At 40.1% G+C, this 15,003-nt stretch overlaps 1 protein-coding gene across 1 annotated transcript in view; it reads left to right on the top strand.

Annotated features, from left to right (window-relative positions):
* Positions 1-14,108, top strand: part of LOC126354657 (nucleotide exchange factor SIL1) — a 105,902-nt gene extending 91,794 nt beyond the window's left edge. The window contains exons 5-6 of the mRNA XM_050004432.1: positions 2,470-2,670; positions 12,714-14,108. Coding sequence (XP_049860389.1) covers positions 2,470-2,670; positions 12,714-13,010 — 498 coding nt within the window. The 3' untranslated portion in view covers positions 13,011-14,108. The remainder of the gene's footprint in view (positions 1-2,469; positions 2,671-12,713) is intronic.
* Positions 14,109-15,003: the final 895 nt, after the last annotated feature.

Genomic DNA, 15,003 nt, shown 5'->3' with positions numbered 1-15,003 from the left:
TGATATTTTAATTTTCTGTGATAGCTCTTTCCACTTGCACAGCTCAGTAATATGATTGTGGGACAGTTCACAGTTTGAGAGAACTTTCGTCAGTCTTTGCCAGTCTCTTAAACCATTTGTTGTGGTAGTGCCAGCAGTTGAATTGAACAACTTTCAACAAAAGCAATACACAGCATCTTTTGTCCGGGAATATACAATCCATGTTCTCTTAACTTTTTCATCATTTGAAGGATGATGGAAGCAATGAAAAACAGTAAAACAACCTTCTTGTCTCATTGTCCACAGGAAATGTGACTCTTCACTTATGTCTTGTGAACCTTCCTTAATTGCTCTTATCCTAAAATTATCTTTTGTAATATCTAGCCAGATTCCCGGATTGCTAAGATCATCAACTTAAAGCTGTTACCTTCCTTTGGTGATTTTCTTTCATCTTGGCATGCTGCAGTTTCCTCTGCAGTAACAATATTATTAGCTATTTCCACTAGTGGAACAGTTTCATCTGCCACTAGTTCTTGCACAAAACATACAGTTCTTCAGAATTATCAACAGATGAAGCTTTAGTAGCACTACATTCTTTAATATCCTGCTGTTCATTCACTGAAACACTGTCAATTCAGTTTAAAAATTTATTTTATGAACGCTTTGCCAGACTTGCTCTTTTAGAATGTCACACCTATGTTTTCTTTTTTCAGCACCCAACAAGTATTTACAATCCATTCGACACTCTAGCGTAAAACAAACCACAGGTTTCGATAGCATCAGACACAGACCACAGACTGCCTAATATTCCTGTTACATTCCTGTGTCTTGTGGCCTTTTTCACGTACCTCGTTGTATAGTGGTTTTTGAACGTGATTATCTGCTGTTATTGCAGAACTCAAGTACTCTTTCTTCTCTGTCATTCTTATTTCTGAAACCATAACCTTTCTCCAGTAATTCTCTGGTTAGAAACTGTCCCTATAGAAAGTTTGAGTCCCCCATGATTATATGATTTTCATCTTCTTCTACATACTTACACACACAGTTTCCTCATATACTCTGTGTCATCTTCTGCAAGTGACATCAGCATGTACACCTGAACTATAGTTGTTGGTGTTGGTTTGGAGCTTTCTGTTAAAGAAAGCTTAAAATTGGCAATAATATGAATAATTTCTTAATGGTAGAGCACTTGCCCACAAAAGGCAAAGGTTCCAAGTTTGTGCCTAGGGCTGGCACACAGTTTTAATCTTCCAGGAAGTTCCATATCGTTGCACACTCCACTGTAGAGTGAAAATTTCATTGTGGAAACATCCCCCAGGCGGTTGCTAAGCTATGTCTCCACAATACCCTTTCTTACAGGAGTTTAAGGCTTACAAGGTTTGTTGGAGAGCTTCTGTGAAGTTTTGAAGGTATGGGATGAGGTACTGGCAGCATCAGAGCTGTGAGGACAGTCATGCTTGGGTAGCTCTGTCGGTACGGCACTTGCACATGAAAGGCAAAGGTCCTGAGTTAGAGTCTTGGTCTGGCACACAGTTTTAATCTGCCGGGAAGTTTTATACACACATTTACTTGCAAGAATGTTCTTTCATATGCAGAATTCACTTGTAAAAACTATAAAATCTTTGTCTCCCCTCATCCTCTGTGCTCAATGACCTGCCACTCGTAATCCTCTTGGCTCACTGAAGAAGGAACTGACAGATCTAAAACTTAGAAATTGTTTTTTCTGCTTCAAATAGCAGCAGGATTGCCATTTTGTCCCCTGGCTGGTCATTCTGTCTCCTTGCCATGTTCTCCTTCATGTTAACATCAGATGACAATAACAGAATCCAACAGTGCTCCACTTGGAAATATCTAATATAAATAATACCAATGTTATTTGCTACTAAGGCTGTAGTTCAGTGAACCACAGACTTTTTCTGAAGATTTGAAACACTAATTAATTAATGACTGGCTATGCAGGCTTGAATTTTTGAAAAAACATCAATTATGTTATCCAAATCAAGTTTTGGTACATAGTGATGATAGCATCACACAATTTTGTATTCTTTTCTGCCAGTTCCTATTAATAATTGATGCACAGTACGGAATCACTTTGCAAGCTCATGAGTTAAAAGTACATGTTAAAAGTACCAAAATCGTTAAAACACGAATGTTTTAAATAGATTGTTTTTTAATGTATTCCTGTTGTGGTTTAAAAGCAGCTACAAACTGCTAGATGATTTGAGATATAAATTTATGGTTACAGGTGAGCGTGATGGGTAAGGGATTCATTTAATACTGTCCCTGTGCAATTCACAGGATTCTTGAAATGCTTGCTCATACTCTCAAAGAATACCACTAGTATTTGAAAATGCTGTTGATACATACAAATGAAAAACATAAAAGCTTCATAATTTTTGCAGGTACATTAAAGGTACAATTGCAGTAGTTGCTTGCTAATACCAAACTTAATATTAACTGTAATTGTTTTTTGTTTCTTTTCTTCTTAAGCTGAAGGTTGCAACTCTGCTGCAAGATCTACTGCAAGAGCGTACCGATGCTCTTATGGCTGAAGATAAACAGAGAGAAGAACGAATAAGGCAGTATGAACAAGCTGGTTTGGAGGCTCATCTCTCAGAACAAGGCTGGTGCCGGAGGGTTGTCCAGTTGCTAGCAAGTCAGGCTCAAGTTCCTGCAGAAGGCTTCAATAAGGTAAGTTTCCTGGCATAGGAAGAGGTTAATGATGATGACAAAGGAAATTTAGATTTATTTCCATATTTATTTATGAAGGTGGATAATTATTAGTGAGAATATTTTTGGTATTTCTTTTACTTCAGGAGAAATCATTAAGTCACATGAATTTAATTACAAATTTCATTAATGTGTATGTATTTATGGCCAAACCCAATTTCAGGATGAACTAGTTTCACCTACGTCAAACTCGTTCATCCTCTTACTGATAGTATAAAACAATTTAGCGTATGTCGAATGGTTTATCTTAGTTAGAATTTACATGCTTTAGGATAAACTGGTACATCCTAGTCTGAACTAATTTTACCTAGTTTGTATCTTCTATAAGCTTTTCAAAGTAAACTGAATAAAGGAATAGAAATAAAATAGTCAATATTATTCATTAAAGTTATTTATTAATTAATCAGTAATTTCACATTTATCACTAGATCAACTTACATATATCCATTCACAGAGATCACCTTATCCGCAAATTGGTTATTTACTTATTTTTGGCACTTAGAATTGCAGTGTACTTTTTCTTACAATTGCATTTGTTTTTTGTACAGTTTTTGATGCAGCTGCATTTCACGAAGTCTTGTCCTGATACAACAGAATGTTTTGCGGTTGCAGCCCTTAAAGATATTTCAATATCCAAAGCTTCTGAAAAAAAGAGAGAGAGAGAGAGGGGGGGGGGGTGAGGTTAAAACAAATATTTTTTGATATTTTATTACAATAAATTATGAAAAATTTTAATAAAATTATACCTGATAGTGTTTTTGAAGTATGGCATGTTTGGTGCCAACTTTGTAGGGACCCTCATCAGTCTTTCGAAGTATTTACTCCAATTATGTTTCGAAGGTCACCTCTGCCTTTATCTGACTCTGGAATAGGTATGGTTACGTTGTCTCCAATGTCAGCTGATGGATGGGATTTGTCATAGGAAGCTTTCACGCTTGTAACTTTTTTTCCCCCCTAGCATTTTGAATACCTTTTGTGTCAATTTTCACAATGTTATCATCGCTGTCTTCGTACTGTTCAGTATTGCTGTCATATTCGATTGCCTTCTTTAGGTCATGTTCATCCTAAATATCATTTATGATTTGTTGAGTCAATGAGGAAATGGAAATTCCTACTCTAGGTTTGATTCTGAATAATGCTTTGTAACGTGATTTTTTATGCCAGTGTGGTAAGCTCAATTTTTCATGAATTGGACATACCTTAATCTTTCCGACCACTTCGTCGAATTGTTGTCCTTTAACCAAGAACTTATAATATTTTCAATGTCTTGGTTGGCATGTTCAACAGAACCCTGACTTTGGCTGTGCCTTGGTTTTCCATGCACAATTTTCAGTTCTGCCAAATCTTTGCGAGTTCACTTGTAACATTATTGACAAATTCTCTGCCATTATCAGATGGAAGAATGCACGAGGCCCCTACAATTAGGAATATGTCTTTCAATTGATAAGCCACTTCTTCAGTCCTCTTTGATGTTGACGCATGGAGGAGAACAAATTTTGTGAGATGGCCTTGGTAAACTAGAATGAATTTTAAATTCCCATCTGGTTGTGTTGGGAAATCAATCAAATCGACTTGGCATCTGCCATTTATTTCCGAATGGAGAATTGGCTTTGAAACGAGCCCTCTTTTCTATTTTGTCTTCTTTTCTTGACAAACATCACACATAGATAAATAGAGGTATTTCCTTTGTGATATTGGCAAATTTTTTTTGCTGCCTTGGCTAACATCCTATCGCGACCACCGTGACCCACAGCTACACTAACTGCATCAATCACATCGTAAAGTTCATCAGCTGGAACAAAGTATTTTATATTCCCTTCACACCATGCAATGAGTTTTTTCACTTCATCAATTTTCAAAGCAGCAAATCGTTTGTCTTCTTTCTTGTAATGATTATCTTTTTTTTCCAACTTTTCTGCATCTTCTGCTTGTTTAACCAAATCTGCATATTCATCTACTGATAACACATTATAATGAGAAGACTGTTTTCACTGTGAAAAATTTCCTCCAGAAACTTTTCTTTCCACAGATTTTGATTGGCTTGTCTACAACACGAAGGCTCATCCATGATGAAACACCTCACAATAATTATACTAGGATTATAATCAAATCTTTTAAATGCAACCAGCAACTTAACACACGCACTCGTCCATGCAAAATACCACTCAAAACAAAGAACAGTGCAAGAGAAGAGCGTTTGAGAGGTGCGATGGGCGAGCCAGAGATGATTCAGGGATTCCCCTTACATATGGGCAGCGACATGCGGTCCGACTAGGAAAAATTAGTTCAGACTAGGACGTACTAGTTTATCCTAAAGCATGTAAATTCTAACTAGGATAAACTGTTTTATCCTATCAGTAAGATGATGAATGAGTTTCACCTAGGAAACTAAAATCCGGTTCAGCCGGTAACTTATGCATCAAAGTATTGCGTTACAGAACCAAAAATGGCACCATAATAACTTTCCACAAAGGTGCTGTGGGGGGGTGAAGTGGTATTCATTTGCGCAGGAGTGGGCATTAAATAACAAAAAGTATTTTTGGTGACCTATCAAGGCATATAACTGTGTGAATCACAATAATCTCCTAGATAAACCAAGATTTCATGGCGTTGATAGTATAGGCAAAAAAGGAATAATGTCATATCTGACCAAAATAATGCAGGAAGATGTACTTGATATGCTTTCTTAGGTGCACTATAGTGTCTCATATACACTCCTGGAAATTGAAATAAGAACACCGTGAATTCATTGTCCCAGGAAGGGGAAACTTTATTGACACATTCCTGGGGTCAGATACATCACATGATCACACTGACAGAACCACAGGCACATAGACACAGGCAACAGAGCATGCACAATGTCGGCACTAGTACAGTGTATATCCACCTTTCGCAGCAATGCAGGCTGCTATTCTCCCATGGAGACGATCGTAGAGATGCTGGATGTAGTCCTGTGGAACGGCTTGCCATGCCATTTCCACCTGGCGCCTCAGTTGGACCAGCGTTCGTGCTGGACGTGCAGACCGCGTGAGACGACGCTTCATCCAGTCCCAAACATGCTCAATGGGGGACAGATCCGGAGATCTTGCTGGCCAGGGTAGTTGACTTACACCTTCTAGAGCACGTTGGGTGGCACGGGATACATGCGGACATGCATTGTCCTGTTGGAACAGCAAGTTCCCTTGCCGGTCTAGGAATGGTAGAATGATGGGTTCGATGACGGTTTGGATGTACCGTGCACTATTCAGTGTCCCCTCGACGATCACCAGAGGTGTACGGCCAGTGTAGGAGATCACTCCCCACACCATGATGCCGGGTGTTGGCCCTGTGTGCCTCGGTCGTATGCAGTCCTGATTGTGGCGCTCACCTGCACGGCGCCAAACACGCATACGACCATCATTGGCACCAAGGCAGAAGCGACTCTCATCGCTGAAGACGACACGTCTCCATTCTTCCCTCCATTCACGCCTGTCGCGACACCACTGGAGGTGGGCTGCACGATGTTGGGGCGTGAGCGGAAGACAGCCTAACGGTGTGCGGGACCGTAGCCCAGCTTCATGGAGACGGTTGTGAATGGCCCTCGCCGATACCCCAGGAGCAACAGTGTACCTAAGTTGCTGGGAAGTGGCGGTGCGGTCCCCTATGGCACTGCGTAGGATCCTACGGTCTTGGCGTGCATCCGTGCGTCGCTGCGGTCCGGTCCCAGGTCGACGGTCACGTGCACCTTCCGCCGACCACTGGCGACAACATCAATGTACTGTGGAGACCTCACGCCCCACGTGTTGAGCAATTCGGCGGTACGTCCACCCGGCCTCCCGCATGCCCACTATACACCCTCACTCAAAGTCCGTCAACTGCACATATGGTTCACGTCCACGCTGTCGCGGCATGCTACCAGTGTTAAAGACTGCGATGGAGCTCCGTATGCCACGGCAAACTGGCTGACACTGATGGCGGCGGTGCACAAATGCTGCGCAGCTAGCGCCATTCGACGGCCAACACCGCGGTTCCTGGTGTGTCCGCTGTGCCGTGCGTGTGATCATTGCTTGTACAGCCCTCTCGCAGTGTCCGGAGCAAGTATGGTGGGTCTGACACACCGGTGTCAATGTGTTCTTTTTTCCATTTCCAGGAGTTTATTTAAACAATCTTCCATGTAATACATGATTAGTTCTTTTTGTGGAAGACACTAGTGCTCTCCACATATGGAGGTACCACACCAATGACGAGGATATAATAACTAGAGTGGAAAATTCACAATTTTTAGGTGTCCATGTTGATGAGAATTTAAACTGAAAAAAAAGAACTCATTTTAAAATTCCTAATACAATGTAGTTCAGTCACTATGGAAAATTCAGAATGGAATGACAATATTATGAAAAGGATAGATTGCTACTTACCATGGAGCAGAGATTTTGAGGCATAGATATAGTCCAGTCAAATAGCAGATATACCTTGCAAAAGGTTGGGTAGAAGAATTTATTTTTTCAACTCGTTCATATGGTTGGAAAGATTAGAAAACGGAGTCTTGCCAACAAAATTTCACTTGGGAAAACTTACTGCAGTCAAAAAACTTGGAAAATTTCGGCATCTTTTCAGTTTTTTCAAAATATCTCAGTTTTTTTTTGCTCCTATTGCTTTAACGTCAATTTTCTTTTTTAAAGAGCACAAAATTCTCTATCAATTTGATTCTTGCCATTTTTTTCTACTCCCAATATCTAAGGCGCTACAGCACCTCAAAGAATACCAATTTTTCAAATTTTGAGTGTAGTGGCAAGATACCTTATTTTTGAACACTATACTACACAAACAGAAACTGGAAAAATACATTATACACCATGTTATATGTTGGAATTTACCACCTCACTTTCAGGTATTCAATTTCTCTGTATGCAACATGAGGATTGCTGGTGATTCTTACATCACTACCTGAAGTTCACTATGGGCCACCTCAGCCCTGGTATTTGTAAAACTATAAATATAAAAATACATCATTAAGACACACACACACACACACACACACACACACACACACACACACACACACACACACACAATAAATTGTCTCAGGAAACTGAACTATTATTAGCTCCAATAGGCTACCAAGTTAGGTGGGTAATTATTCTTGTGTATAAAAGCCACACAGTTGACATTAAAAATAAGTAGCTTTATTGCAATTAAAATGCATTGTCAGTTACTAAAAAATATTGTACTTTAGCGCACTTGAGACAGATATGAGCATCACTTCCAACGTTTTGATTGGCCAGGTTCCTCAGTGTCACCAGAAATACCTTGAGTTACCTCAACATCCTCCATAACATCTTCTTCACTGTCTTCATATCAAATTTTGGCATGTTTTCACAGTTGACTCCAATACATTTCCTGCAGATTGAAGAACATTTCAAAGCCACTTTTTTGCAGGAGCCCGCTCCGCCACAGTTCAGCTTTCACGAGCATGAAACAATGTGAAGAAGTGCTTCAGGTGCTGGATCTTGGCTCATTATAACGGGTATTGGACCGTGGTCACTGTGATTCCAGCCCCATTTCTCATGAGGTTTTCAGGTTCCCATCCAACTGTGGACTTGTTGGTAAGTCCGCAATGAATCATGTTGTGCAGCATCTTGTGTAGGTGGCAACTGTGCAAGATTCAGTTTGCTTTTTGTGGCAGACTTGGCAAATAGCTGGTACCACAAATGGTCTAGTGTGTGGGAACTGCTGACACCTCCACTATACAATGCGATAGTAACCTGTTCTCCTGTTGTTATTATTTCTTCACGGGTAGCTTGTTGTTTATTGAACGTGCAAAGCGCTGAGGTTAGGTGTTCATTTTTCACAACAATATTGCAGCACTTAATTTTTCCTTGACCAAAAAAAGTGGATGTTATATCACTTCCGCTACAGGCGTGAGTGAACAGAATATATTTACGGTCAAACTTGTAAGATGCATTGGAAAACTGCTTGTCTTCTGCATTTCCTCTTTCTGGCTTTAAGGAAAATAAGTTTTCATTGCCTTGCCCCAAACTGATGAGGAGCACAAGCAGGTCAACATCTTCTTCTACAATGACAACACTTCCAAAATCTTTGGTTCTTGAAATGGCTGATGTTACAATCATAACTTCAGCATCTTCTTGTGCCTGGTGCACTTGAATGCTACACTCCAGAAATTCCGTTTTAAGAAGTGTGATCAAACGCATCTTGTTTCGTTCGTTGTGCAAGAACTTGTCCTGAGGGACTTGGTTCACCATCTCTGACTCAACCACAACGTCAACCAAAGAGTGTTTTTTGCCCTACGAATCCTCCAAGCACTCTTTGTGCTACATTTGTCTCCCTCACATGCATACCCATCAAATACAATAGAAAATTGAGATCCAAAATGACGTGGTAAGAAACATAGCTTTGGGCTATTGACTTGAAGCAAACATTTCGAGTCCAAGTCACTTTGTGGATTAGGTACCCTCCATCAATGACAATCGATAAGTGTGCTCTGTCCTTTCTTTTTCACATTGCGTCCACCACTCACCACAGTTTTTTGGCAAATGAAGCACAAATTCATGTTAGACATACTCATTGTCGGCACCACAACATATACTGAATGGAAGTGACTCCAAACTGTAGGACCCTTATTGTTATGTGCCAATAGCTGTCAGCGCGCTGTGAACATTCACGAGAGATAATCGCCTTCCGCCCGCCAAAGAATAAATACGCTTTTGTCTGCTAAAGAACAATTCCTACATACCTTTTTTATAACTGATCGTTAACGTCAATCAACTGTAGAAAATGTACGGCACCTGCATGAAATCGTATTACATATTGTAACACAAATAAACTTCACGCAATCCGACATGAATGTGTTCATAGTTACTGAATATGAATATGATGCTATTTGTCCTGGCCCTGCAGCAGACTTAATGGTAAATTCCAGAGAATAACATGATAGGTAATATGTTTATACTACTCAAATAGAAACTGAAATAACAGTGTTCAAAAATTTGGTGATTTGCCATTTTGCTCGAAATTTGAAAAACTTTTTTTGACATGCTCTAGCGCCTTAGATACTGGGAGTAGAAAAAATGGTAAGAATCAAATATGTAGAGAATTTTTGTGCTCTTTAAAAAAGGAAATAGACGTCAAAGCGATAGGAGCAAATGAAACTGAGATATTTCGAAAAAACTGAAAAAAGTCCGAAATTTTCGAAGTTTTTTGACTGCAGAAAGTTTTACCAAGAGAAATTCTGTTGGCAAAACTTGCTTTTCTAATCTTTCCAAAAATATGAACGAGTTAAAAAAATAAAATCTTCTACCCCACCTTTTGCAAGGTACATGTTTTTTGACAGTTTCACTGGACTAATAAGCACAAGAAAAGGACTGTTAAACAAGTAAGCTTTTGGCCAAAAGACCTCCTTCTGAATTAGACAAAGCACGTATGCACGCGCGTGCGTATATATATACACACACACACACACACACACACACACACACACACACACACACTCACACACACACTCTCTCTCTCTCTCTCTCTCTCTCTCTCTCTCTCTCTCTCTCTCTCTCTCTCATGGGGTGGCAGCGTTCCTGAAATAGTGAATGCATCACCAGGGTGTCAGCAGACTCTTTCTGCTAACCACATTATTGATGATCACACATGAGGAGGACAAGACACAATATCTCAGCATATTTGATAACAGCGATAACATTGAAACCGAGCATGTAAGGCATCCAATCTGCAAAAATGTGTAGACAGTAAGCTTTCCACAGGCTGTCATCAAGAATAATACGGGATCAACCTTAGCTAGCTCACACTGTAAGAGTTGAAATGTCAGAAACAGTCAAGTAGAATAATTGCCAGTTCCATGTTGAAGAACTACTATACGTGAGTAACTATATTATCCAAAAACCATCTGTTCACTTTGGATATATAAGTTATAAGCCTACGTGACTATTTCCACTTGCCATATATTGCAGAACACAGAAATAAACAAAGGCCCAAGAGCACCATCATTGCTGAATGCTAGAGGAGGGTATATGTGTAGCTCCCTGACATGTCTCCCATCATTCCAAACATATAAATGACATGCAGATTTCCCAGCTGATCATACTCATAATTTTAGGACACTGTACCACTTTGTTGTATACTTGTGCAGCCAGAAAGCCAGTATACACCACATTACTAAAAAAAGCTCTGTGGAACCAACTTTTACTGTCTGTAAATTAAGTCTGTGATGAGCAAAGGACATTTGACTGAAGTAAGCAGCTAGATGTAGATCTAGTGCTTGCAAATTGATCGGATTGACAAAAACAGCAGAAAATTCAACAGAACTATCTCACAAGCTTTCTTCATTAATTCAACCAGCTGCATGTAAGAACTGAAGGTGGCCTCAAAACACAGCTGGCATCATTTTTGCCAGTATGAGCCACAGCCTGCAGCCAGCTATACTCATTCTACTCACTAGTTACCTGCAGAACCTGCTTCACCCTCTGGCAGACATTCCATGTGGAGTGGGAACCTGGCCTTCACATTCTCGAGCTGTCTGCTATTTTCCCTGAGGAGCTCTCTATTACTTACTTAATGTGGAGCTCTCAACTAGTGAACCCATCCTCTGCACTTGACCAGGTATTCAGCGTTGCCTGCAGAAACCACTTCACCCTCTGATGGACATACGTATGGAGTGTGGATAGTGGCCTTAATTCCTGAGCTGCCTGCTTATTTCCCCGAGGAGCTTCATTACTCACTTAGCATTAGAGCTCTCAGTTAGCGAACCCACCCTCTGCACTTGACCAGGTCGTTGAGGGAAATTAGCCACAGCACCAACAAACAGATGCTATTTCAGCAGTGGACTCTACATCAAACCTGTTTTTAAGGCATCAGGGGTCAGCCACATGGCCAGTACGCACTTTTGACTTGTGCCCAGAAAATTGTGACGCTTCACTGTTCATCATTCACCCTAAAGTGAATGGGAACCATGTAAGACAGGCTTATCAGAAGGCACTGCTGTGTCAAGGATCCCAGACAATGCTAAAAGCTCTGGAAGCATCACAACTCTCATGATGCCTTGATGACATTACAGCCCAGGGAAGCGGTTTGAAATCCACAACTGTTTCCTGCTATTGATCAATTCCCACTGCACACATACTCAACTGGCATACTTTACATTTGTTCAGCCATACAGCACTACTAGGACCTGTACCAGCAGCAACTGGCCACCTCCTTGCGCCTGCTGCTACGCTGGCCTTGGCAGCAGTAGGATGCTGTGTGGAGTGTGCAGGACGCTCAGATACAACTAAAAAGACTGATTGGTTTCACTGGAAAAGAAAGAATGAATAACTCAGTCAGTACTCAAAACACCACAGGATTGTGTTGACTGTTTTCATTCAGTAGCTCCAGTGGACTTGTTTCACTCAAAAGAACTAATGAATAATTCAACTGGTATGTAAAGCTACAACCGAATGAGTCAGTTGTTTTCCGACAAACGACTGAATCGATTATTTTCTTTCAATTGCTCCCAACACTAATTGCACCTTGGTCTTCCAGAGGCATATGGTCTTTTGACAAGGAGTTGAGGGTAGTATGATGGGAGTGTGGACTAGGATATTTCATAGATTTGGTGGGCAGTAGAGTAACACTATGGAAGGAGTGAGAAGAACTGTAGATACGATATTTTTTGTTTTCAGCCATAATGGTAAGTAGTAGAAGCCCTGGAGACAACATAATTAAACAGCCAACCTACCACACTTGAAGTCACTAACAATTGCAATAGAAATGGGTTGCTCACTTCATTGGGGATGATGACATACTTCTGTAATGGGACTTATTGAAGTATATGGCTTTCTTTGTAATTTATAAAGAAATTCAGATCAGTAATTTTCTTATTTGACAAAAAAAATGGAGGCTGGTTGTATTTATCTCCCAAGTCAGTCAGTTATTATTTACGCAATGAAGCCTACTCAACGTAGTATATTTCTTTCACAATTTTTTTTTCAGTGTTTTCAACTACAGTATTATCTGTGCAGGTTCGGCGGGATGACTTCAGTTCTGCAGTATCCCAGGAAGTGCCTGTTTTAACACACCATGATGCTGTAGAGAAGGCCGCAGGCGCAGTGCTTGCATTGGCACGAGGACCATGTCAGAAAGAATATCGTGGAAACAGTCGCCTAATTTCAGTAATTAATGAACTCCGTGTGTGGTACAGTGAACTAGCGTCACGAGAGACACAGCCAGATGGACAGTACTTCTCTGGTCTTTTTGAGCTTTTTGATCAACTTAGTATTGAAGTTGGAATCAGAACTGGACCTAAAGATGAACTTTGACTGTGATTGAGTGTGAAATAAATTGTGCATTATATGAAAGTTCCTAGGACATGGTTCATAATCTTATGATTTTTTTGTGTGTATGTATTTGTATAAATAGTATGTGGACTTTTGTGATTAAATTTGAGACTTGATCCGCATACAAAACAACAAAGGGACACCTTGCTTAGTGGAGATTGTTTTGAATGGAAATAGTGTTTGTGGAAGTATGTTGAAGTCATTTTTGAAAATTTGAGATGTATTTACTTTTTGTAGTTTGTGCAGCTAATAATTTTAAATTTATTTTTGAAGGGAGAACTAAGCTTTTTCATTTTGAGGACTGGTGAATGGAGTACTGCATTCATTGAAAAAAGACATTTCAAAACAGGCAGTTTTGAGAGAATGGGTAGAACCAATTATGAGCAACTTTGAATCCTGAGCCCATATTTGTTAATTTTTTTATCACAACAGAAAGATATAGCACACTCAAGTTGGAACAATAGCAACATATTATTGCAGGTATGTGTGTATTATATGCACAATATAACTTTGCAGTTTTCATGAGAAATGTCGGTAGTGTAACCAGGTGATTGTTTCCTACCTCATGGACTGCTGCAGAGGAGGAGAGAAGAGTGAGGAACAGGACCTGCCTCCTCATCACAGGATAATCAACACACTGCATCCAATGTTGCATACACAGTGCCTGTTACAGTGCTGTAGTGCACTGCATTGTTTCAGAACGATCTGTATCGGTCTGAAGTCATCCAGCATCCACAGATTCCTCTGCTCTCAAGAAAGTCCCAAGTCTTAGTGTGTGATTGTAGTAACTCCATGAAATCCAGTCCTTGCCCTGCAATGAGTGCTTTGAAGTGTTATTGCTGTATGGGAAGCAAGACAAAACACTTCAAGAGTTCGATGCCTGTAATATATGCAAAATTATGAGACTTTGTTGCATCCCAGGAAATAAGGGGGAGGTGGAAATTTGTGTGAATTTCCTATTGTATGTCATTCACATATCTGCTTATTTTGAGCTCATGCTTTGGCCAATTTTGAATTAAGAACAATGTTAATGACCATGTAAATAAATATTGCTGTGGTGCAGTTAAAAGCAAGCGAAAACTATAAATGTTGTATTTCTTGAGCATTTGGGGCTCTGCTGTATGGTTTAATGATGACAGCATCCTCCTGTGTAAAATATTCCAAAGGTAAAATTGTCCTCTATTCTGATGTCTTGAGTGGTAACTACTCAGGAGGATGTAATTAGAAAAAGGGGAAAAAACTGACATTTTATAAGCCTCAGTGTGCAATGTTAGATCCCTTAATCATCTAAGTACAGGGTGCGGCAGCATTCATAGCGTGATTTGGCTTGTGTAGTACAATGATGTACTGCAGGACTGCGCACCAGCTCGAGCTGCATTCGTGTACTAATGAGCTGCCATTTCAGGTATGACAGTGATATGAAGCGGTCAAGTACACAGCAATGTTGCCTTTGTTGTTGAAAATTATTTAAATAATAATGATTGTGTTATTGCTACTGAGCATCTATTTCGGCAACATTTCAACCTGGGACGTCATGGGAAAGTTCCAGATGGATGGACCATTGTGAGGTGGGTACATGCCTTTCTTACAACTGGATCTGTTTGCAATGGCAAACGGGGAAGAAGTGAAAGAACTGTGCATACACCAAAAGCCATGGAAAATGTTGGTGCTGCAGTATTGCGTAGCCCAAAAATATCTGCTCGTTGTCATACACAAAACTGTGCATATGTCTGATCTGTCATTCAGGAGAATATTGCATGAAGATCTCCATTTTCATCCATATAAGCTGCAGATTGTTAAGGAAATTACGTCTCGCGATTAGGTTTCACGCGAATCATTCTGCTTAAACATGCATGATCTCCTTCGCCAAAATCCACAAATGTTGCACACCATCCTGATGTCAGACGAAGCTCATTTTGAGTTACGTGGCTCAGTTGGCTCAGTGAATAAACAGAATATGTGTTGAAACTTCCTG

Source organism: Schistocerca gregaria, chromosome 3 (assembly GCF_023897955.1).
Source record: "Schistocerca gregaria isolate iqSchGreg1 chromosome 3, iqSchGreg1.2, whole genome shotgun sequence".
NCBI lineage: Eukaryota > Metazoa > Arthropoda > Insecta > Orthoptera > Acrididae > Schistocerca > Schistocerca gregaria.
This window is presented reverse-complemented; position numbering and strand designations above follow the sequence as displayed.